Source organism: Macaca nemestrina, chromosome 17, assembly GCF_043159975.1.
Source record: "Macaca nemestrina isolate mMacNem1 chromosome 17, mMacNem.hap1, whole genome shotgun sequence".
Lineage (NCBI taxonomy): Eukaryota > Metazoa > Chordata > Mammalia > Primates > Cercopithecidae > Macaca > Macaca nemestrina.
Window position 1 is genome coordinate 2,048,453 of NC_092141.1, and position 27,642 is coordinate 2,076,094.

The 27,642-nt window shown below is 47.3% G+C and overlaps 1 protein-coding gene across 8 annotated transcripts in view; it reads right to left on the bottom strand.

The window, feature by feature from the left end:
* LOC105474277 (SET and MYND domain containing 4) overlaps positions 1 to 27,642 on the bottom strand; it is a 50,988-nt gene that overhangs the window by 6,791 nt on the left and 16,555 nt on the right. For 7 of the 8 annotated variants that reach the window (XM_071082104.1, XM_071082103.1, XM_071082102.1 and 4 more), the window contains 7 exons: positions 23,364 to 23,453; positions 19,737 to 20,898; positions 6,804 to 6,986; positions 6,129 to 6,292; positions 3,404 to 3,539; positions 2,435 to 2,551; positions 2,111 to 2,234 (listed from right to left, as the gene is read on the bottom strand). In XM_071082104.1, the coding sequence (XP_070938205.1) occupies positions 2,111 to 2,234; positions 2,435 to 2,551; positions 3,404 to 3,539; positions 6,129 to 6,292; positions 6,804 to 6,986; positions 19,737 to 20,898; positions 23,364 to 23,453 (1,976 nt within the window). The other variant, XM_071082107.1, reaches the window with a different exon arrangement.

Genomic DNA, 27,642 nt, shown 5'->3' on the forward strand with positions numbered 1-27,642 from the left:
GAATATAAGATCATTTCTGTCATCAAGGATCTTACAGTCCAGAACAGTAAGACACTGTCACAAACACGCTGCAAAGCAGAATGTGAGAAAAAAGTTATAAAAGACAGTATAGACTCCAGGATCCTGAGAACAAGAGGCAAATCTCCAAGTGTTTTTTTCTTTGAGACGGAGTTGCACTCTTGTCGCCCAGGTAGTGGTGCGATCTCGGCTCACCGCAACCTCCGCCTCCCGGGTTCACGTGATTCTCCCGCCTCAGCCTCCTGAGTAGCTGGGATTACAGGCGTGGGCCACCACACTCGGCCTCAAAGTTTTCATCTGGTATTGACCACAGGTTTACACAGCAGTGTTCATTTTAGAGTGACCATCTTAGGGCTGACCTCTGACCTAACTCTGCAGCCCTTTTCCCTCGCTCTGACCAAACAGAATGTCTCTGTGTCTTGGGTATCGGCCCACTCACCATTCATAGCCTTAGGTTGAACCTTTTTTTTTCAGACGGAGTCTCGCTCTGTCGCCCAGGCTGGAGTGCAGTGGCCGGATCTCAGCTCACTGCAAGCTCCGCCTCCCGGGTTCACGCCATTCTCCTGCCTCAGCCTCCCGAGTAGCTGAGACTACAGGCGCCTGCCACCTCGCCCGGCTAGTTTTTTGTATTTTTTAGTAGAGACGGGGTTTCACCGTGTTAGCCAGGATGGTCTCGATCTCCTGACCTCGTGACCACCCGCCTCGGCCTCCCAAAGTGCTGGGATGACAGGCGTGAGCCGCCGAGGTTGAATCTTTAAACACGTTCTCATAGCAATGTACACCAAGGGCAGCTTTACCAAGGTTGGAGGTGTCCACCCAGAAATCCTGAAATTGGGCCCTAAATGGTCTCAGTACAAAAGTGGATTTGGCATTAGCGTATCAGTGTGCTGTTCTTTCCTTTTAACCTTCAAAGCAGGTTCCTCTGCTTAGAACAGAGGATTAAAAAAAAAAAACAAAAGCTGGGCGCGGTGGCTCACGCCTATAATCCCAGCACATTGCGGGGCTGAGGCAGGTGGATCGCTTGAGGTTGGGAGTTCGAGACCAGCCTGACCAACATGGAGAAACCCTGTCTCTATTAAAAAATATAAAATTAGCCGGGCGTGGTGGTGCATGCCTCTAATCCAGCTACTCGGGAGGCTGAGGCAGGAGTATCACTTGAATCTGGGAGGCGGAGGTTGTGGTGAGCCAAGATCGCGCCATTGCACTCCAGCCTGGGCAACGAGAGTGAAACTCCATCTCAAAAATAACAACAACTAGAAAAAAGCAGGGTTTCTCAACCCTGATACTATTGACACTGTGGGCTGAATCCTTCTTTGCTGGGGCTGGTGGGGTGCACTGTCCGGTACACGGCAGGATGCTTAGCAGCGCCTCTGGCCTCTTTCCACTAGACGCCAGTAGCACCCCCCTTCCAAGTCATGACAATCAAAAACGTCTCCAGAGATCGCCTGAGCCCAGGAGTTTGAGGAAGCAGTGAGCTGTGATCGTGCCACTGCACTCCAGCCTGGGCAAGACAGCAAGACCCCTTCTCAAAAAAAAAAAAAAAAAAAAAAAAAAGTCTCCAGGCAGTGCCACATGTTGTCTGGGGGTAAAATCAGCCCTGATTCCCTGGTTCAAGCAAATGCTTTACAAGGAACAGGATGCAGAGGAGGGAGAAGGCAGAGAGCCTGGAGTTGAGAGTGCTGGGAATGAGACAGCCAAGGGGGCTGTGATGAACCCGAGAGAAACGGGAAGGAACACTATCTGGAGGGTGGGTGGGGCTGCCTGGCCAAGTTCTCTCTGGGAAATTCACTTGAGATCTAAAAGCTTTCCCCATATCTCCCAGGAGGAAATTCTTTTTTTTTTGAGACAGAGTCTCGCTCTGTCACCCAGGCTGGAGTGCAGTGGCGCGATCTCGGCTCACTGCAAGCTCCGCCTCCCGGGAGGAAATTCTAAAGCGTTAAGTTTGTTAGGAAAACAGAAGGCAAAGCTCTCTCCTAAAGAGGAAATAAAGAAGTTTCAACATGCTTTTAAAAACACCATAGAAAAAAAGTAACACCCAGAAGAGCCTAGGAAAAGAACAGTGTGTGCCCTGTGAGGTGGGAAGAGGACTCACCCATTGAAGAAGATCTGGGCCAGTTTGAAGAGCTCATGGCCCATTTCAACGCTGGACGGCCCGTGGCGAACCTCCACCACGCGGAGACTCTTCTGTAGGTGGGTGGCTGACTTTTGCCAGTCCCCTGTGAGAAGAGAAAAGTCTTGTTCCAGAAAAGAACCACAGTCAACTGTGGATGCACATTTTTGGGGTGAGAAAACGGAATGAGAGGGGGAGCGGCGTCCGTTTACAGAGTTGGGGTAACCAGGCAGACAAGGCCGGGGCCACGATGAAACACCCACAGCAGACTGTTCCTGACTCAGAACATGAAGGCCGACGCCGTACCTAAGGCAGCACAGGCCCGGGCCAGGCCGTCCGCGATCTCTCCCACCATGGCGTGTTCTGCCCACAGGAAGCTCTCGGCATCACGCTGGCACCCCGACAGCAGCTGAACGGCTCGCTCTGTCAATTCAGAGGAAAGAGGCCTCACTACAGACATAAGCTCAGTCCTAGAAATGAGAACCCAGGTCTCAAATTCTCTGAGTCAGCTGGGCTGAATGTGGACATTCCCCTCGGCCTCCCTGGGTTGTCACCAACCCACAGTGTCTGTTCCAATAAAGCTGCTGTTCTCTTATGTTGTCTCTGTCAGTGGAGAAAGGCGCTAGGGGAGGCCTTCCCACATTTACCCTGGGTTTTCAACCTCAACTTGCCAACTCGACCAACTCTACCTTCCATGTACGACCATGACTTCTCTTGACCCTGAAATCTAAGCTAAAGGTCCACTTTCATAAAGCAGGGTAAACACAATCCCATGGCGTCAAGCTCTAAGGCAGGGTTTTCAAGGGCGATGGGGAGCTCCACAACTCTCCTTCTGAAAAGAGCAAGACACTCCTCTCAGCTGGGCTCTTGCCCCACTGCTCCCCAGCACAGACCAGCTCTGAGGAGGGCAGAACCGCCCTTCTAGGAAGTTACGTTGCTAGGCCCTGGAATTAAAATAAATGACGCTGAACTTCTGGAACTGCACAAAGCTCACGGATGTCAGTGACGACCCGTTTGCTGGCAGGGGTACTTCAACTTAGCAATCGGATGCAGAAGAAAACAACAGCTGAAATCACCTGGCCCCTTTTCAAGGGCCCCACAGTAACAGGGCTGGTCAGGGTTTGGTCTCACTGGCCTATATAGCCATCTTGTGGCTGGCATGGGGATAATGACATTCAATTCTTCCATCAGTACTGAGTATCCTTGAGTCCAAAATGGTATCAGAATGAATAAAAGGGAAGGGGCTGGAGGACCAAAGCGGGGAGCCAGTCTCACCTAGTTCACCATCTCTGAGAAGCTTCTGGGCCACTCCCACCTGCTGCTGAAGGTCCTGTAACCGAGAGACTAGATGGTCTCTGCTGACGACGGATTCTGCACAAGATCTGTTGCCACAGCGCAGCACGCCGTCTCCCTGTGGAAGTCAGTTTTCTCTTTATTCCAACGCCCGGGGCGGTGATCAACGTTGCCTGTGCTCACATTTTAGGCTTGCTGCACAGTTTCTTACCTCATGGAGGAAAGAGACGCCTGTGACAGCACATCATGACCAAAGCCTGATAGAATTTAGTTTGATGGCGGCAGTTCCAATGAAGGCAGGAGCTGATCCCACCTGAGGTTTCATTCTTGGAACAGAACGGGGATAGTGCACCATTTCTTTCCATTTCTATAGCCCCTCTCGTCGCTTTTTGGGGCCAGGACTTTAGATGACAAACATTTCTAGTGGTTATGAAAAAGTCCCAAGAAAACCAATAGAAAGGCCGGGCGCGGTGGCTCACGCCTGTAATCCCAGCACTTTGGGAGGCTGAGGTGGGTGGAACATGAGGTCAGGAGATCGAGACCATCCTGGCTAACACAGTGAACCCCGTCTCTACTAAAAATATAAAAAATTAGCAGGCCGTGGAGGTTGCGGGTGCCTGTAGTCCCAGCTACTCGGGAGGCTGAGGTCGGAGAATGGCGTGAACCCGGGAGGCGGAGCTTGCAGTGAGCTGAGATAGCGCCACTGCACTCCAGCCTGGGTGACAGAGCGACACTCAGTCTCACAAAAAAAAAAAAAAAAGAAAAGAAAACCAACAGAAAGGCCGGGCGCAGTGGCTCACGCCTGTAATCCCAGCGCTTTGGGAGGCTGAGGTGGGTGGAACATGAGGTCAGGAGATCGAGACCATCCTGGCTAACACAGTGAACCCCGTCTCTACTAAAAATATAAAAAATTAGCAGGCCGTGGAGGTTGCAGGTGCCTGTAGTCCCAGCTACTCGGGAGGCTGAGATCGGAGAATGGCATGAATCCGGGAGGCGGAGCTTGCAGTGAGCTGAGATAGCGCCACTGCACTCCAGCCTGGGTGACAGAGCGACACTCAGTCTCACAAAAAAAAAAAAAAAAGAAAAGAAAACCAATAGAAAGGCCGGGCGCGGTGGCTCACGCCTGTAATCCCAGCACTTTGGGAGGCTGAGGCGGGTGGAACATGAGGTCAGGAGATCGAGACCATCCTGGCTAACACAGTGAACCCCGTCTCTACTAAAAATATAAAAAATTAGCAGGCCGTGGAGGTTGCGGGTGCCTGTAGTCCCAGCTACTCGGGAGGCTGAGGTCGGAGAATGGCGTGAACCCGGGAGGCGGAGCTTGCAGTGAGCTGAGATAGCGCCACTGCACTCCAGCCTGGGTGACAGAGCGACACTCAGTCTCACAAAAAAAAAAAAAAAAAGAAAAGAAAACCAATAGAAAGGCCGGGCGCGGTGGCTCATGCCTGTAATCCCAGCGCTTTGGGAGGCCGAGGCGGGTGGGTCTCTTGAGGCCAGGAGATTGAGACCAGCCTGGCCAACACGGAGAACATGGCCAACCCATCTCTACTAAAAATACAAAAATTAGCTGGGCATGGTGGCGTATGCCTGTAATCCCAGCTACTGGGGAGGCTGAGGCAGGAGAATTGCTTGAATCTGGGAGGTTGAGGCTGTGGTAAGCGGAGACCATGCCACTGCACTGCAGCCTGGGTGATAGGGTGAGACCCCATCTTAGGGGAAAAAAAAAAAGAAAACCAATAGAAAAAGGTGCTAGGTGTGATCGCCCTACATTTGACCTCAGGTCTGCAAGTTTAGCTTTCTAACACAACCAGCTCTGCGTTTCACTCACGACTCTCCTAAGAATACGACACCTCTGGCAGAGGGGAAATCCTCTGAGGTAGACATCTGCTGTGTTTCAAAGGCCAATATCTATTTTCTCATTTAGCAACAGCAGCCCAGTTTCTCATGAGGATCCCTCTCACCCTCAGTCCCACGGCTGGTGCCCTACAGCTGAGGGTGTGGCATGTGGCTCACATATAGCTCCTTTCTCTGGCCCAAATGGCTGGAGGAAAACTATGTCGCCACAGTTCTCAGGTCAATGAAACTCAGTAGCATCTTTGCCCAGGCTGCTGTTAGAGCGGTGTGTGCTCTTATCCTCCTTGGCAGGAGGTCCGCAGGCTGCTGGCAGCTCTCCTGCACCATTACAGGGAACTCTGTGTGAGGATGGGCCACCACAGAGAAAATGAAGCTGAGAGGGGTGGACAGAAAGCCCCTGGATCCAGCTGTACCTTAAGTAGACTTATCCTGGAATTTTTTTCTTGAAATTTTTTTTGGTAGAGACAGGGTCTTGCTATGTTGCCCAGGCTGGTCTCGAACTCCTGGCCTCCAAGTGATCTCCCCACCTCAGCCTCCCAAAGTGCTGGGATAATAGGCAAGTGTCACTGTGTCTGGCCTATCCTGGGACTTTTCAATGACTTACTTGAGCAAATAGATTCCCAGTCTCCCCCAAATCCCACACCAGTTCAGAAGGGATTTTCTGTCCTTTATAAGAGAAACATTAAACGAACCTTTCCCTGTAGTTTCTGTGGAGGGGAAGCAGTGTATGCGGCTGACTGGCTACAATGGAGGATGACTGGCTACAACGGAGGCGGCTTCCTCCCAAACACTGATCACCCTCGGGCTGGAAAACTGACCTCCGGGAAAAGTAGAGGGGAGAGGAGAGAATTACCTGCATGGGAGCTCTGCAACTGTTGCAACAGAATGCTTTCCACCTGGGGCCTGCAGCCATCCTGTGTGCCTCAGTCTGACAAGCTGGACAGGTGCAGTCAAAGAAATACTGAGACCTCAGCTTCTGCTGCCTTTCGGCAACCCCCATCCGGCTCTTGTGAGGCCCTGGAGGGAGATCACCCTCAGCCAATGTTGAAAGCAAGAGAGAGTCAAACACGACTTAAAAACCTTCAGCTTAGCGGAGGGTCTGGACAATTACTTATCATGTGACAGCTAACCTTTACTCAGACATTTGTGGAACTGGATACTAAAATAAGCTTCCAAGCTGCTGAGACAGGAAGAAACAGAAGCCAAGAAGTTGTTCCTAGCCCATTTTCAGAACAGGAAATACATAGTGATTAAACAGAGCAAGACATAGTTTAGCCACAAGAGAGCCCTAGTACGAAGGCCCTCCCGCCCTCCCTCCCTCCCTCCCTCCCTCCCTCCCTCCCTTCCTTCCTTCCTTCCTCCCTTCCTCCCTCCCTCCCTCCCTTCCTTGTTTTAGGCCTGAGTGTTCACCGCCTCTTCCAGGAAGCAGACAGTAGACAGGTGAAGTCACACGCCCGGGGGCTTGCTGACTCGCGTCCTCCTGTCCTTTTCTGTCGGGGTGGGACAGCAGTGCGGAGGGATGGCTCACCATAGCAGTGGAGAATCTCTTGCCCCTTTCCAATCCGCTGTGATGCGCGGATGGTGGCGACAGTGCTAATGAAGGACACGCTGGTGTTGGGGCTGCAGGAGTGGTTCAGGAGGCTGATAACGGGGAAGATGCCTGTGGCAAGGCGCACCTGCCTGCTGTCAGTAACGATGCTCCCTTTAGATCCTGACAGGGCAAGAGGAAAGAAGGAAAAAGGTGTCAGGACATGAGCCCTGGCCCCGCCGTCTATGCCTCAGAAGATGAGCCGGGCAGCTAGGCCTGCAGCCCATGTGAGTCATGGCACCACAGCCAGATCCAATGTAAATCAGATGGAACATGACTCATGGCAAGCTCCGGTCCCCAGGAAGCAAAGTGGATGAACCACACCAAGTCCACTGGAGTCCTGGAACCTAACGACTGTGTCTCTACACCACGAAATAGCCAAAGATGAGAACTTATAGAAAAGCAATAAAAAAAGAATGAAGAGTAGGGAGCGTTCTAGATAGTTTCATGATGTTCCTGAGGGAGAACACAGAAACCAGAGCCCCTGTCGAGGTGACTTCCCAAAGACTTTTAGAGCCCAAAGGCTTTTGTTTATCTGGTCTTTGGCTGGTTAATAGAACAAGCGACCTAGTTACTAACCTGAACTTTATATATTTAAGCAGGCCAGGCACCGGGGCTCCTGCCTGTAACCCCGAGGCTCAGGCAGAAGGATAGCTTGAGCCCAGGAGTTCAAGGCCAGCCTGGACAACACAGCTAGATTTGGTCTCTAAAAAAAAAAAAAAATTAAAAAAATTAGCCAGCCACAGTGGTGCATATCTGTAGTCCCAGCTACTCAGGAGGCTGAGGCGGGAGGATCAATTGAGCCCTGGAGTGTGAGGCTGCAGTGAGCCATTATCGCACAATTGCACTCCAGCCTGGGTGACAACAGGCCCTGTCTGGAAAAAAAAAAAAACCACACACATAAAAAAATAAAAATAAAAAATAAATATTTAAAAAAAGTTTTACCATATTTGTAAAATTTATTATCTTTTTCTTTTTTGGTCTTTTCAAGCCCATAGTAGTTTACTTTAAAATTTTGTTCATTTTGGCCGGGTGCAGTGGCTCATGCCTGTAATCTCAGCACTTTGGGAGGCCGAGGCAGGCAGATCACAAGGTCAGGAGATCGAGACCATCCTGGCTAACATGGTGAAACCCCGTCTCTACCAAAAACACAAAAAATTAGCCGGGCGTGGTGGCGGGCACCCGTAGTCCCAGCTACTCGGGAGGCTGAGGCAGGAGAATTGCTTGAACCCGGGAGGTGGTGGTTATAGTGAGCCGAGATCGCGCCACTGCACTCCAGCCTGGGCAACAGAGTGAGACCCTGTCTCCAAAAAAAAAAAAAAAAAAAAAAAGAAAGAAAAAGTTTGTTCATTTGAGAAAAGAAAACATGGTGGCTAATTAGCATTTTAAAAGTCCACTTGTACCGTTTCACTTAGCCAGAGGCTCTACCTGTGCCGGTTTTTGTCAAAGCCATCTGTCCTAGGAGTATGTACAGTAAAGATAATCTTGGGCATACAGAAATGCTTCAATTATGTTCAGTAGCCTCAGTTTAAGCATGAGGCAAATTATGTTTCCAACAAAACAGGTTGGAAGATAAAAGATACTAGTATCTAAGAGGAAACATTCAGTTTTCTGGAAAACTGGAAAAAGCATCAAATAATTGTGATATCACCGAACACATGCCAGGAATCTCAAAAAAACCACTCACCAGGGTGGGCACCGTGGCTCATGCCTATAATCCCAGCACTTTGGGAGGCAGAGTTGGGCGGATCACCTCAGGTCAGAAGTTTGAGAGTAGCCTGGCCAAAATGGCAAAACCCTGTCTGTACTAAAAATACAAAAATTAGCTGGGCATTGTGGCGTACGCCTGTAGTCCCCGCTACTCTGGTGGCTTAGGTATAAGAATTGCTTGAATCCAGGAGGCAGAGGTTGCAGTGAGCCAAGATCACACCACTGCACTCCAGCCTGGGTAACAGAGCAAAACTCTGTCTCACAAAACAAAAAAATTCACCAAAGAAATAAATAGTCTAGGTATAAATGTAATGGATAAAGAAAATATTATGAACCATCACATGAAAATGTTTTATAGGCTGGATGCATGGCTCATGCCTGTAATCCCAGCACTTTGGGAGGACGAGGCAGGCGGATCACTTGAGGTCAGGAGTTTGAGACAAGTCTGGCCAACATGGTGAAACCTCGTCTCTACTAAGAATATAAAAACTTAGCTGAGCATGGTGGCGTGCACCAGTAATCCCTGCTACTTGGGAGGCTGAAGCTGGAGAATCACTTGAAACTGGGAGGCAAAGGTTGCAGTGAGCCAAGATCGCACCGCAGCATTCCAGCCTGGGCGACAGAGTGAGACTCTGTCTCCAAAAAAAAAAAATAAGTTTTATAAAGGAAAACACTAAATGTAGGAATAATAGGAATAATGTTGTCTCTCTGGAGGCAAGTCTACTATCTGTTGCTAAGGAGAACAAGAATAGAACAAGTAAATACATTTCACAGGGAATCCAAATGACTCAATTCTAGTTAATAATTCTACAAATTGTATTAAAATCTCTCATCAGAGCTTCTCCGAAGTGCTTCACTGATTTTGTTTCTTCTTCTCCGCCTTGTTCAATGCCCACCTTCTGGTGTATGTGCTAACGAGCAGTGAAAATGCTAAAAGGCAGGTGGCAGGAAGGAGCCGGCCAGGGCATGGACAATTTGTAGTCTGAATAATCAGCGTGTGCATAATTAAAAGTGGACTTGCATTGCCAACTACTGATAACTGGCAATCTATATTAGAACCGCTGCTAAAATTTTCCAGAAAAGAATGATCACACTACAGTGAGTAATGTCAGCTCTGTGAATTATTTATAGATTACCCTCTGACAGAAGTAGGCCCAGGAACTGTGGGTATTTATGTCAGAGTTAAATCTCTAATTATTTCTAAAAAATTAAGTATTGATTTTTAAAAATTACTCAATATTTTGCATTAATCATCTATCAGTAGAGATAACAGAAAGTGAGAATATGTATGTACTTCATCAACCAAATTTAATCTGTGACATTTTGTATTAAAACAAAGAGGGAGTGATTCTATACCAAAAGGGTACCTTGCTAATATCCCTAGTGTATTTATTTATTTTTAATTAATTAATTATTTATTTATTTATTTATTTATTTATTTATGAGACATAGTCTCATTCTGTTCCCCAGGCTGGAATGCAGGGGCATGATCTAGGCTCACTGCAACCTCCGCCTCCTGGGTTCAAGTGATTCTCCTGCCTCAGCCTCCCGAGTAGCTGGGATTACAAGTGCCCACCACAACCGGCTAATTTTTGTGTTTTTAGTAGAGATGGGGTTTCACCATGTTGGCCAGGCTGGTCTCGAACTCCTGACCTCATGATCCACCCGCCTTGGCCTCCCAAAGTGTTGGGATTACAGGCGTAAGCCACCGTGCCTGGCCATCCCTAGTGCATTTAAACTGGGATTCAAGTAAAGAAAAAAAGATTCATTCACAATACTTTGAGAATATACATCCTTTGGTATATATTTTACATAATGAGAAAATTGTGGGTGTGTGTCTAATCAAGGACCCAAACTAAAGATAGATTCCTTCGGCCAGGCGCGGTGGCTCACGCCTGTAATCCCAGCACTTTGGGAGGCCGAGGCAGGTGGATCATGAGGTCAGGAGATCTAGACCATCCTGGCCAACATGGTGAAATCCCATCTCTACTAAAAATAGAAAAAATTAGCCCGGCGTGGTGGTGGGCCCCTGTAGTCCCAGCTACTTGGGAGGCTGAGGCAGGAGAATGACATGAACCTGGGAGGCAAAGCTTGCAGTGAGTGGAGATCACGCCAGTGAACTCCAGCCTGGGAGACAGAGCAAGACTCCGTCTCAAGAAAAAAATAAAAAAATAAAATAAACATAAATAAATAAAGTAAAAAAAAAAAAAGATTCCTTCGTTGCTGAAGAGTGAAAGCAACGGGCAGTGAATTGATGGGATGTGACAGGACACAGAAACCCAGTAAAACCGTTTTATGACAGGAATCCAGATAGATCACGAATGTACCATTCCCACTGAGACAGAGCCACATGCCACGGTCTAGAAAAATCATCAGCGGCCAGTTCCGTCCCTTGAGATTAGCCCTGGTGCGAGGTTTCTGGGGAACTTTGATTAAATAGGATTTATGCAAAGATAATAACATACATTTTTATAGGTTTTTGTCAGTCTATCCTAGTTAACACTTTAATCCTTCGCCTGCACTGCTAATAAAACAGATGCTAATGAAATTCAACGAGAACACTAAATTGGGAGGCATCGGAACCCCAAAGAAATAATAAAAAGGGATATAACAAGATTAGAAATATGAGCAGACTAAAACAAAATGAGATGAAATTTAAAAATGAAAGTGAACCTTGCTGGTGGGCGCGTAACAGTGGAACTTTCCTGGAGGGCAATTTTGCAAGATGTATCAAGTGCCTTAAAAATGGTCACAGAAGGCCGGGCGCAGTGGCTCATGCCGGTAATCCCATCACTTTGGGAGGCTGAGGTGGGAGGATTGCTTGAGCCCAGGAGTTCGAGCCCCACTGCACTCCAGCCTAAGTGACAGAGTGAGACCCTGTCAAAAAAAAAAAAAAAGCCACTAATTGAAATTACAAAAGGAATACGTGGTAGTCAGAGAAAAATTAAAAAAATTGAACATTACAGAGAAAATGACAGTCACTTGCAATGCCATCACGCAGATATAACATGTTGTCTTTAAATCCTAACCTAAAATGCATTTTAGAATTAAAAATACAGGTCTGGTGTGGTGGCTCACCCCTGTAATCCCAGCACTTTGAGAGGCCGAGGCAGGAGGATCACTTGAGCTCAGGAGTTTGAGACCAGCCTGGGCAATGTGGCAAAACCCTGTCTCTACAAAAAATACAAAAGTTAGCCTGGTGTAGTGGTGCACACCTGAGCCCAGCTACTTGGGTGCCTGAGGAGGGAGGAGCACTTGAACCCTGGAGGTCGAGGCTTCAGTGAGCTGAGATCGTGCCACTGCACTCCAGCCTGGGCAACATAGACCCTGTCTCAAAAAACAAAAACAAAACCAATAAAATAACTTGCTGCTGTGATAGGCCCACAAGAGTATCTGGTTTTAATTACTAGAGAGAGGTTAGTGACCGTTTTTATTTATCACTATTTTATCACTATCGATAAATAATATCAATCATGACCGATTTTATTTATCATTATCAATACAGTGCTTGCGCATGTATGCTTTTAACAGCTGTACTGAGATAGAATCTGTCTACCATAAAATTCACTTACGGGTACAATTCAGTGCTTTTTTGGGGGGAAATTTACATGATTGGGCAAACATGACCGGTTTTACATTTTCATAATTATGCACATTTTTATTTTTACCTTGCTTCTTTTAGACAGGGTCTCACTCCGTTGCCCAGGCTGTAGTGCAATGGGCTGACCTCAGCTCACTGTGGCCTTGACCTCCTGGGCCCAAGTTGTCCTCCCACCTCAGACTCCCGAGTAGCTGCGACCACAAGCGCGCACCACCACGCTCAGCTAATTTTTGTATTTTTGTAGACACGGAGTTTAACCATGTTGCCCAGGGTGGTCTCTTAACTCCTCAGTCTTCCAAAGTGCTGGGATCACAGGTGTGAGCCACTGTGCCTGGCCGCTATGCATATTTCTAAACGTTGATTTTAAGAGCTGTATAGTTGCTAGAGATGTTCCCTCATTTTTGTCCATTTACATCTTGATTTTTGTTTATGAGGTTTTTTTTGGGGGGGGTGTTGTTAAAACAATGACAATTTCATTTGTTCACAATTCTGTACCCCAGCAGTTTTGGCTCAGCTCAGTTGAATATTTTTTTTTTCTGCTGGTTTTGCCTGGGGCTTACTCACATGCCTGCATTCCTGTGGCAGGTGGTCTTTTATCCTCAAGGCAGCCAGCCCAGGCTTGTTCACAGGGCTACAGTATCATTCCAAGAAGGTGACAGTGGAGGCAATTAAGGCTTAGACTCCAAAGTTACATAACATCACTTCTGTCTATTGGTCAAAGCAAGTTACAGAGCTAGCCCAGATTCAAGGGAAGGGGGAAAAAAACTCCACTTTTTAACAAGAGAAGCAGCAATGTCAAGCTGCAAAGAGGCAACTTACAGGGATGGGAGAAACTGTGGTCATGTTTGTAAACAGCCTTCCCCAGAGGCTCTGAGGCTTATCCAATCTCGTCATGTCCGTGACGACACTGAGATACACAGAGGTTCAGGAGATTAGCTCTTCTGCCTCTCAGTGTGGTTTTTTTTTTGAGACGAAGTTTCACTCTTGTTGCCCAGGCTGGGGTGCAGTGGTGTGATCTCGGCTCACTGCAACCTCCGCCTACCGGATTCAAGCGATTCTCCTGCCTTGGCCTCCTGAGTAGCTGGGACTACAGGCACCTGCCACCATGCCCAGATAATTTTTGTATTTTTTTTTTTTTTTTTTTTTTGAGACAGGTCTCGCTCTGTCACCCAGCCTAGAGTGCAGTGGTGCAATCTTGGCTCACTGCAACCTCCGCCTCCCGGGTTCACACCAGTCTCCTGCCTCAGCCTCCTAAGCAGCTGGGACTACAGGTGCCTACCACCTTGCCCGGCTAATTTTGTGTATTTTTAGTAGGGACGGGGTTTCACTGTGTTAGCCAGGATGGTCTCCATCTCCTGACCTGGTGATCCGTGCGCCTCTGCCTCCCAAAGTGCTGGGATTACAGGCGTGAGCCACCGCACCCGGCCTACGAGCTGTTCTTTTGTTGTTGTTCCCAGTGGTGGGGTCTTGCTATGTTGTCCAGGCCGGTCTCCAACTCCAGGGCTAAAGTGTTCCTCCCGCCTCAGCTTCCTATCTATCTATCTATACAGACAGAGAGACTTGCTCTGTCGCCCTGGCTGGCGAGCAGTGCTGCGATCTCAGCTCACTGCAACCTCTACCTTCCAGGTTCAAGCAATTCTCCTGCCTCAGCCTCCCGAGTAGGTGGGATTACAGGCACCTGCCATCACGCCCGGCTAATTTTTTGTATTTTAAGTAGAGATGGGGTTTCACCATGTTGGCCAGGCTGGTCTCAAACTCCTGACCTCAGGTGATCTGCCCGCCTCAGCCTCCCAAAGTGTTGGGATTACAGGTGTGAGCCACCGCGCCTGGGCTGTTGAGACAGGGTCTCACTCTGTCAACCAAGATAGAGTGCAATGGCACCATCATAGCTTACTGCAGCCTTGACTTCCTGGCTCTATGGATCTTCCCACCTCGGCTTCCTGAGTGGCTGCGACCACAGGCGTGTGCCACCATGCCCAACTGATTTTTAAACTTTTTTGTAGAGATGGGCTCTTGCTGTGTTTCCCAGGCTGGTCTCCAACTCCTGGGCTCAAGCGATTCTCCCACTTTAGTCTCCCAAAGTGCTGGGACTGCAGGCATGAGCCATTGTGCTTGGCTTTGGTCTGTTCTTGAGAGATGTTTCTTTTCTTTTTTTGAATTACGGTTAAACATGTTCCTTAAAAGTTTTAAAGAATTCACATGGAAACAAATGGATCTGGCTTATTTTTATGGAAACATTTTGATAACTTGACTCTTCTACAATTACTAGTTTTTTAAAGTGCTTTCCTCCTTCTGGGACAATTTAGGCAATTTTTTTTTTCTTTTTTAAAAATTATTATTATTTTTTAACAAACAGGGTCTCATCATGTTGCCCAGGCTGGTCTCAAACTCCTGGACTCAGGCAATTCTCCCACCTCGGCCTTCCAAAATGGTGGGATTACAGGAGTGAGCCCCCGTGCCTGGCTCTTTTTTTTTTTTTTTTTTTTTTGAGACAGAGTCTCCCTCTGTCGCCCAGGCTGGAGTGCAGTGGCATGATCTCAGCTCACTGCAAGCTCCGCCTCCCGGGATCACGCCATTCTCCTGCCTCAGCCTCCTGAGTAGCTGGGACTACAGGCGCCACCACCACGCCCGGTTAATTTTTTGTACTTTCGGTAGAGACGGGGTTTCACTGTGTTAGCCAGGATGTTCTTGATCTCCTGACCTCGTGATCTGCCCGTCTCGGCCTCCCAAAGTGCTGGGATTACAGGCTTGAGCCACTGTGCCCGGCTTTTTAAAAAAAATTTAATCCCAAAAGGGGATCTTGCTCTGACACCCAGGCTGGGGTCCAGTGGCACGGTCATAGCTCACTGCAGCCTTGAACGCAGGCTCAAGCCATCCTCCTGGGCCAACCTCCTGAGTTGCTGGGACTACGGGTGGATGCCACCATGACTAGCCTTTTTATTTTACATTTTGTAGAGATGGGGGTCTCACTCTCTTTCCCAGACTGATCTCAAACTTGTAGCTTCAAGTGATCCTCCTTCCTCAATTCCTAAACTATTGGGATTACAGGTGTGAGCCACAGTGCCTGCCTGGCTTTTTTTTTTTTTTTTTTTTTGAGACGGAGTCTTGCTCTGACACCCAGGCAGGATTGCAGTGGCGTGATCTCGGCTCACTGCAACCTCCGCCTTCTGGGTTCAAGCAATTCTCCTGTCTCAGCCTCCCAAGTAGCTGGGACTACAGGTGCATGCCACTGCGCCTGGCTAATTTTTGTATTTCTAGTAGAGATGGGGTTTCACCATGTTGCCCAGGATGGTCTCAAATTCCTCAGCTCAAGCGATCTGCCCACCTCAGCCGCCCAAAGTGCTGGGATTAAAGGCGTGAGCCACTGCGGCTGGCTTCAGGTATTCTTTTTTTTTTTTTTTTGAGACGGAATCTCGCTCTGTCACCAGGCTAGAGTGCAGTGGCACGATCTCGGCTCACTGCAACCTCCACCTCCCAGGTTCAAGCAATTCTCCTGCCTCAGCCTCCCGAGCAGCTGGGACGACAGGTGCGCGTCACCATGCCCAGGTAATTTTTGTATTTTTAGTAGAGATGGCGTTTCACCACGTTGGCCAGGATGGTCTCTATCTCTTGACCTCGTGATCTGCCCACCTTGGCCTCCCAAAGTGCTGGGATAATAGGTATGAGCCACCGCACCCGGCCCTATTAAGTATTTTAAAGGCAAGATATGGAATCAAGAGTTGGTAACTTTCTGCCATTTAATAGGGAAGCCCCATATATTTTTATGTTCAGAAAAACAGAACAAAATAAGTATATTAGAAAATGCAAGTGAGTGTACCCAAAGGATAACATAATTCTGGAAAAACACTCAACAGCTGTATTTTAGATGGTAGCAACGGCTCAAAGAAGCAAAGGAGGGCAGAGGAGAACACAGGCCAACTTGAAATGTGATTTAGTAGTTTCACGGGACCAGACCAGTCCTATTTTTACATGTTCCATGTGCTTCAGGATGGGGAAGGGAATCTTGGCCAAAACATGTCTGCTGAGATACCTATATTCCATATAACCTGCCTGCTGAATTAAACATAAACACGCACATCAAAATAGGCTGACAAATTCTAGATAACCTGATGTGAGAAGATCAAATGAGCTAAGCGTGTGTAGTTCGGTGAAGCCACATTTAATATTCATCTGTCTATAAAAACTCGGTTTAGCTAACACCTGGCTTCCTCCCTCTCAAGAGAGCTAATCAAAAAAATTAAGAAAAGTATAATGAATGGATTGAGTCAAAAAACATTTTCTGCTAAAATGAAGATCATAAAATAGAAAGACTGCAAATGCCGCTTTTCTAATAATAGCTGTATCTGTTGTCAGTACAGTCACACTGGAGATGTCAAGCTGGATCATGATTCTCGGCACATCCAAGCTTCCCGTCTATTTTTTTTTTTTGAGATGGAGTCTCCCTCTTTTGCCCAGGCTGGAGTGCGGTGGCGCGATCTCGGCTCACTGCAAGCTCCGCCTCCCGGGTTCACACCAGTCTCCTGCCTCAGCCTCCCGAGTAGCTGGGACTACAGGCGCCGCCACCTCGCCTGGCTAGTTTTTTGTATGTTTTCAGTAGAGACGGGGTTTCACCGTGTTAGCCAGGATGGTCTCGATCTCCTGACCTCGTGATTCGCCCGTCTCGGCCTCCCAAAGTGCTGGGATTACAGGCTTGAGCCACCGCGCCCAGCCTAATTTTTCATATTTTCAGTAGAGACGGGGTTTCACGGTGTTAGCCAGGATGGTCTCGATCTCCTGACCTCATGATCCGCCCACCTCAGCCTCCCAAAGTGCTGGGATTACAGGTGCGAGCCACCGCACCCGGCCCCTATCTATCTTAAGTAGTGTTATCTGTCGGCTCCAGTTCAGGAAAGCAGGGCTGAGCCGGCTGGTCTGTGTTTAGAGGTGGCCCCTTGAGGTCTGGCCACCTGATCAAAGGACGGGCAATATGTAGGCTGGCAGCTGCTGGTACAGTGTCGGGTGGAAGGCTGCACTGGGCTGGGTTCCTCTCTTGGAAATTTAGAAGAAATGGGAAATCTTGGTCAAATGGAAAAGAAGACAGAGAGTAGCTGAGTGAGTTAAGGGTCTGATACCTGGCCGGGCGCAGTGGCTCACGCTTGTAATCCCAGCACTTTGGGAGGTCGAGGCGGGTGGATCACCTGAGGTCAGGAGTTCGAGACCAGCCTGGCCAACATGGTAAAACCCCATCTCTACTAAAAATACAAAAATTAGCTGGGCGTGGTGGTGCATGACTGTAATCCCAGCTACTCGGGAGGCTGGGGCAGGAGAATCGCTTGAATCCGGCAGACGGAGACTGCAGTGAGCTGAGATCGCGCCACTGCACTCCAGCCTGGGTGATAGGGCAACACTCCATCTCAGAAAAAAATGAAAAAAAAGAGTTTGATACGTTACTCAACTACTGAGACTCTGCTTTCTGCAGTCTGGTTTGACTATTATTTCTGCCCTCCCTAAGGAGAAACTATATAGCTTTCTCTGGAATCTTGTGCATGTATTTTTTTTTTTTTTCTTAAGACAGGGTTTCACCCAAGCTGGAGTGCAGTGGTGCAATCATGGCTCACTGCAACCTCTGCCCCTGGGCTGAAGTGATTCTCCTGCCTCAGTCTTCCAGGTTCAAGCGATTCTCCTGCCTCAGCCTCCCAAGTAGCTGGGATTACAGGTGCACACCACTGTACCCGGCTAATTTTTGTATTCTGTCATGTTGCCCAGGCTAGTCTCGAACTCTTGAGCTCAAGTAAGTGACCTGGCCCACCTCGGCCTCCCAAAGTGCTGGGATTACAGGCGTGAGCCACTGTGTCAGGCCTTTTGTGTATGTACCTTATAACAAACTTGCTATTACTGTTTAAGACAGTTTTCCTTCATAACCAAAAAATTTCAGGTTGAATGCGGTGGCTCACACCTGTAATCCCAGCACTTGGGGAGGCTGAGGCGGGAGGACTGCTTGAGCCCAGGAGTTCAAGACCAGCCTGGGCCACATAGCAAGTCCTCATCTCTATTAAAAACATTTTAAAAGGCCGGGTGAGCACATATACACCATGGAATACTATGCAGCCATAAAAAAGGATGAGTTTGTGTCCTTTGTAGGGACATGGATGCAGCTGGAAACCATCATTCTTAGCAAACTATCACAAGAACAGAAAACCAAATACCGCATGTTCTCACTCATAGGTGGGAACTGAACAATGAGATCACTTGGACTCGGGAAGGGGAACATCACACACCGGGGCCTATCATGGGGAGTGGGGAGGGGGCAGGGATTGCATTGGGAGTTATACCTGATGTAAATAACGAGTTGATGGGTGCTGACGAATTGATGGGGGCAGCACAGCAACATGGCACAAGTATACATATGTAACAAACCTGCACGTTGTGCACATGTACCCTAGAACTTAAAGTACAATAAAAAAAAATTATAAATAAATAAATAAAGGAATAAAAAAAAAGTAAAAAAAAAAAAAAAAAAAAAAGGCCGGGTGAGGTGGCTCATGCCTGTAATCTCAGCACTTTGGGAGGCCAAAGCAGTTGGATCACCTGAAGCCAGGAGTTCAAGTCCCACCTGGCCAACATAGCAAAACCCCTTCTCTACTAACAACACAAAAAAATTAGCCAGGTGTGGTGGCGTATGCCTGTAATCTCAGTTACTTGGGAGGCTGAGGCATGAGAATCATTTGAACCTGGGAGGTGGAGGTTGCAGTGAGCCAAGATTGCACCCCTGCACTACAGCCTGGGAGAGAGCAAGACTCTGTCTCAAAAAAAAAAAATTTTTTTTTGTCAGCAACATGAACTTTTTAAAGAATTTAAAAAGAATTTTACAAACATAGCTTTGCACAACTCTGTAAAGTTAGCTGGGATAAAACTACCCATTTTCCATATGAGACACTGGGGCAGAACGAGATCAAATAATTTTTTTTTTTTTTTTTTGAGACGGAGTCTTGCTCTGTCACCCAGGCTGGAGTGCAGTGGCCGGATCTCGGCTCACTGCAAGCTCCGCCTCCCGGGTTCAGGTGATTCTCCTGTCTCAGCCTCCCGAGTAGCTGGGATTACAGGCACCCACCACCACGTCCAGCTAATTTTTAAAATTTTATTTTTAGTAGAGACGGGGTTTCACCATATTTTTTTTTTTTTTTTTTTTTGAGACAGAGTCTTGCTCTGTCACCCAGGCTGGAGTGCAGTGGCCAGATCTCAGCTCACTGCAAGCTCCGCCTCCTGGGTTTATGCCATTCTCCTGCCTCAGCCTCCCGAGTAGCTGGGACTACAGGCGCCCGCCACCTCGCCCGGCTAGTTTTTTTGTATTTTTTAGTAGAGACGGGGTTTCACCGTGTTAGCCGGGATGGTCTCTCGATCTCCTGACCTCGTGATCCACCCGTCTCGGCCTCCCAAAGTGCTGGGATTACAGGCTTGAGCCACCGCGCCCGGCCGGTTTCACCACGTTGGCCAGGATGGTCTTGATCTCTGGACCTTGTGATCTGGCCACTTACCTGTGTGTTGCACGGTGGCCATCGCCTGAGCGTCAGTCTCCCTCTTACCTGTGTGTTGTACGGTGGTTATCGCCTGAGCATTACACTGCAGCTGTAACATGTGCCTCAGCATTGCCACTCCCCAAATAGTCACGTCGGGACACGACTCAGGTGTCACTGCTGCTGTGAGCTGAGAGGAGTTCACACCTGTTGGGATGGCCTGTAAACTGGCTGCTTCTAGCTGCCTGCACAGTACAGAAACACAGAGAGCACAGAGGAATTTGTGCTCCGGGCTATGGTTTTCAGTATGGGGCAAAAGGTTGAAGACAGCATCATAATTACTGTCATACTTCCCATTAGCATCGCATCCAGGAATCGGGGTCTCAACCACATTGCCATTTTTCTCACTCTCTCCTTGGCCATAATTAAGTGTCTTGACCTGATTGTCGCTTTCTGGTAAACAGATGTCCTTGTTACTAATCTTAACACAAAGCTTCTTCATGATTTTGCGAACATCCTCAACTCCCACCACAAGAGTCAACCTCAGGGCAATGTGGCAAAAGACACCCAGTGTGAGAAGCAGCCCCCCCAGAGGACATTCTGTCCTGTGGTAGAGCTCCCAGGCCTGCTGCAAACACTCCTGGCTGCAATACTTGGCATAACTGCATCCGTCACACGGAACTGTGGCCAAAGTGTGCTTCAAACATCGGTGACAATAGAGGTCCCTATTGGTGACTCTGGTGTCCCACTGGCTGTCTAGGCCATGATGCGGTGGTGGCAGTTCTCCGGGGTTGAGAACACTCACAAAAGCATCCTCCTTCACCAGGAGCTCTCCTGGGAGAATATCTTTCGTGGCAACAAGATAGCGACCTTTTAAAGGATCTATGCACAAGCCGACGGATGATGAGGCGTTGGAAAGTCGTTCATTCTCTCCCCTGAGCGCCACATCCTCAAGGGTTTTGGCCAGAGTTGCTGGGAAGGTTTCTGTGGGATTCTCCTTTTCCTGTACCTTCATTTTCAGATGATGGAGGTTTCTCTGCAGAGTCTGACGGGGGACATCTGCTAGGGTTGGTGTGGCCGTGAAGTTCCTTTCAAGATCACCGACGGTCTGGCTCGCCTCCTGTAGTCTCCCCAGGGCCACCAGACATTCTGCTCTACGTAACATGATCTTGGGCTGCAGTCTTTCTGGATAGCCATGCGTCTGTGCTCTGCTAATGTCTTTAATACACGTCTGCAAACAGAAAGAAAATCCCACAATGACCCTTGGTCCCTAGTCTTCAATGTTTACTGAAAGTATTTCCAAAAATCTATAGGAAAGTTAAGGATTACTAAAAATGGAACAATTACAACCACGTGCTTATTTAAATCATATAGTTTTGAGTGATCCTTTCAGTGATTAGCAATACTTGTTGAGGATACTGGTATGCTTAATGTTCTTGGATTAAATATTTCTATTTTTTTAGGAAAAAAAGTCTTCTGGATAGAAGAATTATAGTTTTAGGGCCGGGCGCGGTGGCTCAAGCCTGTAATCCCAGCACTTTGGGAGGCTGAGATGGGCGGATCACGAGGTCAGGAGATCGAGACCATCCTGGCTAACACGGTGAAACCCCGTCTCTACTAAAAAATACAGAAAACTAACCGGGCGAGGTGGCGGGCGCCTGTAGTCCCAGCTACTCGGGAGGCTGAGGCAGGAGAATGGCGTGAACCCGGGAGGCGGAGCTTGCAGTGAGCTGAGATCCGGCCACTGCACTCCAGCCTGGGCGACAGAGCGAGACTCCGTCTCAAAAAAAACAAACAAACAAAAAAAACAAACATGAAAAGTTATAAAGGGTTAAATGTACTGGAAGTTCTTCTTCCTAATCATTGGCCTCAGTAGTCCAGGACTTTCTTGCTTAGAGTCTAGAGTTAGATTCCTGCTTTTCTCTTTTAGTCTGAAGGGCAGGTAAGTGTGGACTTCTTACTATTCCAATAGTTCTCAACTCTAGGGTGTAATTTGAATTTTTGTAGAATTCTGAAACAGATGTATCAAAATGGCATTTTAGAGCTTGTCCTTAGACTTCTCTAATACAAATTCCAGATGCCTCAGAGATATCCTCCTAAAACATTAATCTGATTTTGGTCACTTCCTGTTTTAAAAACTCCACTGACACGGCTGGATGCCTGGCTCACGCCTGTAATCCCAGCACTTTGGAAGCCTGAGGCGGGAGGATCACGAGGTCAGGAGATTGAGACCAGCCTGAACAACGTGGTGAAATGCTCTCTCTACTAAAAATACAAAACTTAGCCAGGCATGGTGGCGGGCGCCTGTAGTCCCAGCTACTTGTGAGGCTGAGGCAGGAGAATGGTGTGGACCCGGGAGGCAGAGTTTGCAGTGAGCCGAGATAGCGTAACTGCACTCCAGACTGGGTGACAGAGCAAGACTCTGACTCAAAAAAAAAAAAAGAAGCAAACAGTATACTTTGCAAACACTTGGAACCTAAAGTATTAGCAGCAACTAGTCACTCAGCTAATCCTGACACTGAGCACTGCTGACCTGTTGGATACAGTCCACATCCCCACTGAATGTCCCATCGCTCTTTCCCTTTTCTTTTGAGACAGAGCCCTCTCTCACCCAAGCTGGAGTGCAGTGGCACGATCTCAGCTCACTGACTCACTGCAACATCTGCCTCCCAGGTTCAAGTGATTCTCCTGCCTCAGCCTCCTGAGTAGCTGGGATTACAGGCGCCCGCCACCTGCCCAGCTAATTTTTGTATTTTTAGTAGAGACGGGGTTTCATCATGTTGGCCAGGCTGGTTTCGAAATCCTGACCTCAAGTGATACGCCCGCCTCGGCCTCCCGAAGTGCTGTGATTACAGGCGTGAGCCACTGTGCCCGGCCCCGTAGCTCTTTCTTGTCAATCAACACTATCCCATATGGTCACCTGTGATCAGTGAAATGACTCAGGAGAAAGAGCAAGTTTAGTTATTTATACATATTTTTTGAGATGGAGTCTCGCTCTGTCGCCCAGGCTGGAGTGCAGTGGTGCGATCTGGGCTCACTGCAACCTCCGCCTCCCAGGTTCAAGCAATACTCCTGCCTCAGCCTCCTGAGTAGCTGGGACTACAGGTGCCTGCCACCATGCCCAGTTCATTTTTGTATTTTTAGTAGAGATGGGGTTTCACCACGTTGGCCAGGATGGTTTTGAACTCCAGACTTCGTGATCCGCCTGCCTTGGCCTCCCAAAGGGCTGGGATTGCAGGTGTGAGCCACCGTGTCTGGCCTAGTACATTTTTTTGAGAGAGAGTCTCACTCTGTCACCCAGGTTGGAGTGCAGTGGCGTGATCTTGGCTCACTGTAACCTCCACCTCCTGAGCGATTCTCCTGCCTCAGCCTCCTTAGTAGCTGGGACTACACTACGCTACACTCGGCTAATTTTTATCCCTGTATTTTTAATAGAGATGGGGTTTCACCGTGTTGGCCAGGCTGGTCTTGAATTCTTGACCTCAGGTGATCCGCCTGCCTCGACCTCCCAAAGTGCTGAGATTATAGGTGTGAGCGCCCAGCCCAACTTTAGGTAGATGCTAATGTGCTTCCGATTCAACCAATAGCAGCATGACCTGATTTGAGAGCTCCATGGAAGAAGCAGAGATGAAGGTCTAGTCCTCCAGTGAAGGCCCCCCGGATCCTCTGCACGCACACTAGGTATCTGATACTCACCTCGTACTGACCCAGGTGGAAGAGGGCTGCCGAGCGGTTAGCATAGCACAGCGACATGTCCTCAGTGTTAGGCCTTGAATGTGACACTCCCTGCAAAACAATGAACTGGTTAAAGGTATAAATGGAAACTAGCATCTCTAAAGTACATTTTTCAGATATTACGGGCTCTTGTACTAAAGACTGTGAAACTGGGAAAGTTACTGAACCTCGTTGTGCTTCAGCTTACGTTTTAACTACCTGAGAGCAAAGCTGTGAAGAGCAAGTGAGGACATCAGTATTAAAAGCACTTTGTCAGATACAGCTTCAACCACAAACAACACTGAAGGTGAATAAGAAACTGAGGGAAATACCTGCAAGCATAATATCCCATTTCCTGAATATAACAAAGGGTGGGTGGCACACATAGAAATTCACACAAGGAGAAACATAAATAGTTACAGAAAACAAATGATTAATTCACATACGGATAGCCAAATAGATGAAAATGAATGCAAAAAAAGGGATACTAGGATGGGCGTGGTGGCTCATATCTGTAATTCCAGGCTGAGGCAGGTGAATCACTTGAGGCCAGGAGCTCGAGACCAGCCTGACCAACATGACAAAATCCCGTCTCTACTAAAAATATAAAAAAATAGCAGGGCATGGTAATGTGTGCCTGCAATCCCAGCTACTTGGGAGGCTGAGGCATGAGAATGGCTTGAACCTGGGAGGCGGAGGTTGCAGTGAGCTGAGATAGTGCCTGAGTGACAGAGTGAGATGGTCACAAACAGACAAATAAACAAAAAAGAGTACTTTTTTCTATCATCAAATTGGCAAGGATTAATAATAACCATAAATATGGTACTCAAGTAAAGGTAGGAAAGATGGTGAGCATTCAATAAAAGTACTGGGATAAGACCCGATGTGGTGGCTCAGGCCTGCAACCCCAGCACTTTGGGAGGTCGAGGCAGGTGGATCACTTGAGGCCAGGAGTTCGAGGCCAGCCTGACCAACATGACAAAAACCCATCTCTACTAAGAAAAATACAAAAATTAGCTGGGCGTGGTGGCGCACGCCTGTAATCCCCGTTACTTGGGTGAGTGAGGCAGGAGAATTGCTTGGATTCAGGAGGCAGAGGTTGTGGGGAGCTGAGATCATACCACTGCACTCCAGCCTCTGTCTCAAAAAAAAAAAATAAAATAAAATAAACATATATATATGGATAAGTAGGTAGACGATGAGCAAAATAAAGTGATAAATCTTTCACTGGATAAATTCCAAATACATCAAATTCTTAATGTAAAAACAAAGCAACAGGAGCACTAGAAGAACTATAGAAAGCATGCAAAGTAATGCTGGAAGAATCCCTGACTGTGACACAAAGCATGCAAAGTAATGCTGGAAGAATCCCTGACTGTGACACAAAACCCAGAGCCCATAAAAGGTGAATAAACTTGACTGCCTGAAAATAAACAATATCTTCACACCAAAAACAAACACAAGCAAAAGGCAAACACTGAACTGGAAAAAATACCTGCAATTCATATTACAGGCAAAGAGCTGATTTCTTTACTTTGTCAAGATTTCCTACAGATCACTAAGATGACAACCAATAAATCAACAGGAAAATGGGCAACGATATGGACAGTTCTCACAGGAAATAAAAATGGCTCTTAAATATGTGAAAAAAAATGCTCAGCCTCATACAATCAATAAAATGCAAATTAAAACTGTACAGAAAGGCCATTTTTTACCTATCAGGCAAAGCAAAATAAAATTGATGGCACACAGAGCTGGTCAAGGAGTGGGATAATGGACATTCTCATTATGCGGTTAGTGGGGGTGTACACTGGTTTCATAATTACTGAGGGTAATTTAACAATATATGTCAAAATTCTATATGTATATATCTCTTACATACATATAAAATATCCATTGACCCAGCAATTCCTCTTTTAGGAATTAATCCTACAATCATTTATCATACAGTTATATATGAAAAATGACATTCATGCAAGGGTTTTTTTTCTTTTTCTGAGGCACAGTCTCTCTTTGTTGTCCAGGCTAGAGTGCAGTGGGGCGATCTCAGCTCGCTGCAGCCTCCGCCTCCTGCGTTCAAGTGATTCTCCTGCCTCAGCCTCCCAAGTAGCTAGGGTTACAGGCATATGCCACCATGCCAGTTTATTTTTGTATTTTTAGTAGAGACGGGGTTTCACCACGTTGGCCAGGCTGGTCTTGAACTCCTGACCTTAGGGGATCCACCCGTCTCGGCCTCCCAAAGTGCTGGGATTACAGGTGTGAGCCACCGTGCCTGGCCCTGTGCAAAGTTTCTCATCACAGAATTGTTTGAAATAGCAAAAGATAGGAAACAAGCATTGATCCACAGGATACTGGTTACATAAATTGATACACCCATTTAATGGAACACCATGTAGCCATAATAAAGAATGAGGACGCTCTTGTTTTTTGAGACAGAGTTCTGCTCTTTCGCCCAGGCTACAGTGAAGTGGCATGTTCTTGGCTCACTAAAACTTCCGCACACCCCTCCACCCCACCCCCCGCACTGGGGTTCAAGCAATTCTCCTCTCTCAGCCTCCCAAGTAGTTGGGATTATAGGCGCATGCCCCACCACGCCCAGCTAATTTTTGTATTTTTAGTAGAGACAGGGTTTCGTCCTGTGGGCCAGGCTGGTCTTGAACTCCTGACCTCAGGTGATCCATCTGCCTCGGCCTCCCAAAGTGCTAGGATTATGGGTGTGAACCACCGCGCCCGGCCTGAGGATGCTCTTTATGTACTGAAATGGAATGATCTTTAAACTATTACTGTTAAGTGGACAAGGCATGATGCTGAACAATATGTGCAGAATGTTACGGATGTAAAAACACGGTGTGTGTGCAGGGGTGGAAGGCTGTATTTACACACGTCTGGAGTATGCTCTGGAAATATACTCAACGGTGCTAGTTTATGGGAACAGAAAATCACGTGGTCAGGGGACAGGAGAGGCAGACGACACTGTACACTCTTGCACTTTTAAAATCTATGGGAACAGATTCTCTACTCACAAATAAACCGATATAATAATGAAACTGTAATCATCACAACCAGTACTGCTTGGGATATGGAGAAATGAACATTCCCGTACTCCGCCAGCAGGGATGTTAACTAGTTCTTTCCTGGAGAACAATTCAGCATCAAGTACCAAAGGCCTGAAAAAATACATTCCTTCTGCCCCAGCAATTACCCTTCTAGGAATTTACCCTAAGCAAGCAATCGGATATATGCAAATATTTACATAGAAAGATGCTCATTGCAGTGTTATGATCCCGAACAATTTGCCAACATTAGGAGATGTGAAATCAAGTACGGCTTTTTCTCCGTCATGGAACACTAAGCCAGCCGTAAAGCATCGTGTTCCAGTGGAAAATTTAATAACATGAGAAAATGGGCACAATCAATTGTCGAGGGAAAAAGGCAGGTCACAAAACAGAAGGTGCAGCATTATCCCAATTTTGTAAAAACATATTTTCGGAGGAAAAAGTCTGGCTGGATGGATGTAAGCAAAAACGTTAACAGTGCCTATCACGGGTTATGAGGTTTTTTTTCCCTCTTTGTGCTTCTCTGTACTTTTCGAAGTAAACATATATTACTTTTACAATCAGATAAAAACAACAAATATTTTTACAAAGAGAATAGCAGCTTTCTAGAAAATTGCACAGCACCGTAATCACCGACATACTGGCTTCATGAAATAGGCAGGCTCATCTCCCTCCGCAGTCAGAGCAAACCTTAATTTTTTCTCTGGCTTCAGTTTTTATTTTCCCTGTTTTCCTTGAAGAACTTCCCATGTGATCACATTTATAATGCACATACATAAAGTTGAAGAGATTAGCTCTGAAAAAAGAACTATTAAGCCATTTATCACTGGATCATTACACCTAACGGACTTTAATCCCTCAGCAATCACTAAAGCTTACATTATTTAGCTAAATACTTTATTATAACACTACAAAGCAGGGATTTTATCAGCTGTAGAAGCTGCTGTTGTAGGTGTGATCGTTTTTGGAAAATTAATCCCAAACTGCAAGCACATTCAAGCATAAACCTGTTAAAGATTCAGAGTAGGATCCACACCCTTCAAATGAAAAAAATTGTTTGTTCTGAACAGAGACAGGGCCTCGCTGTGTTACCTAGGCCTGCCTTGAACTCCTGGGCGCAGGCGATCCTGCCGCCTGGGTCTCCTAAAGTGTTGGAATTACATGAGTGAGCCACTGTGCCCAGCCTACCCTTCAAATTTAAACTT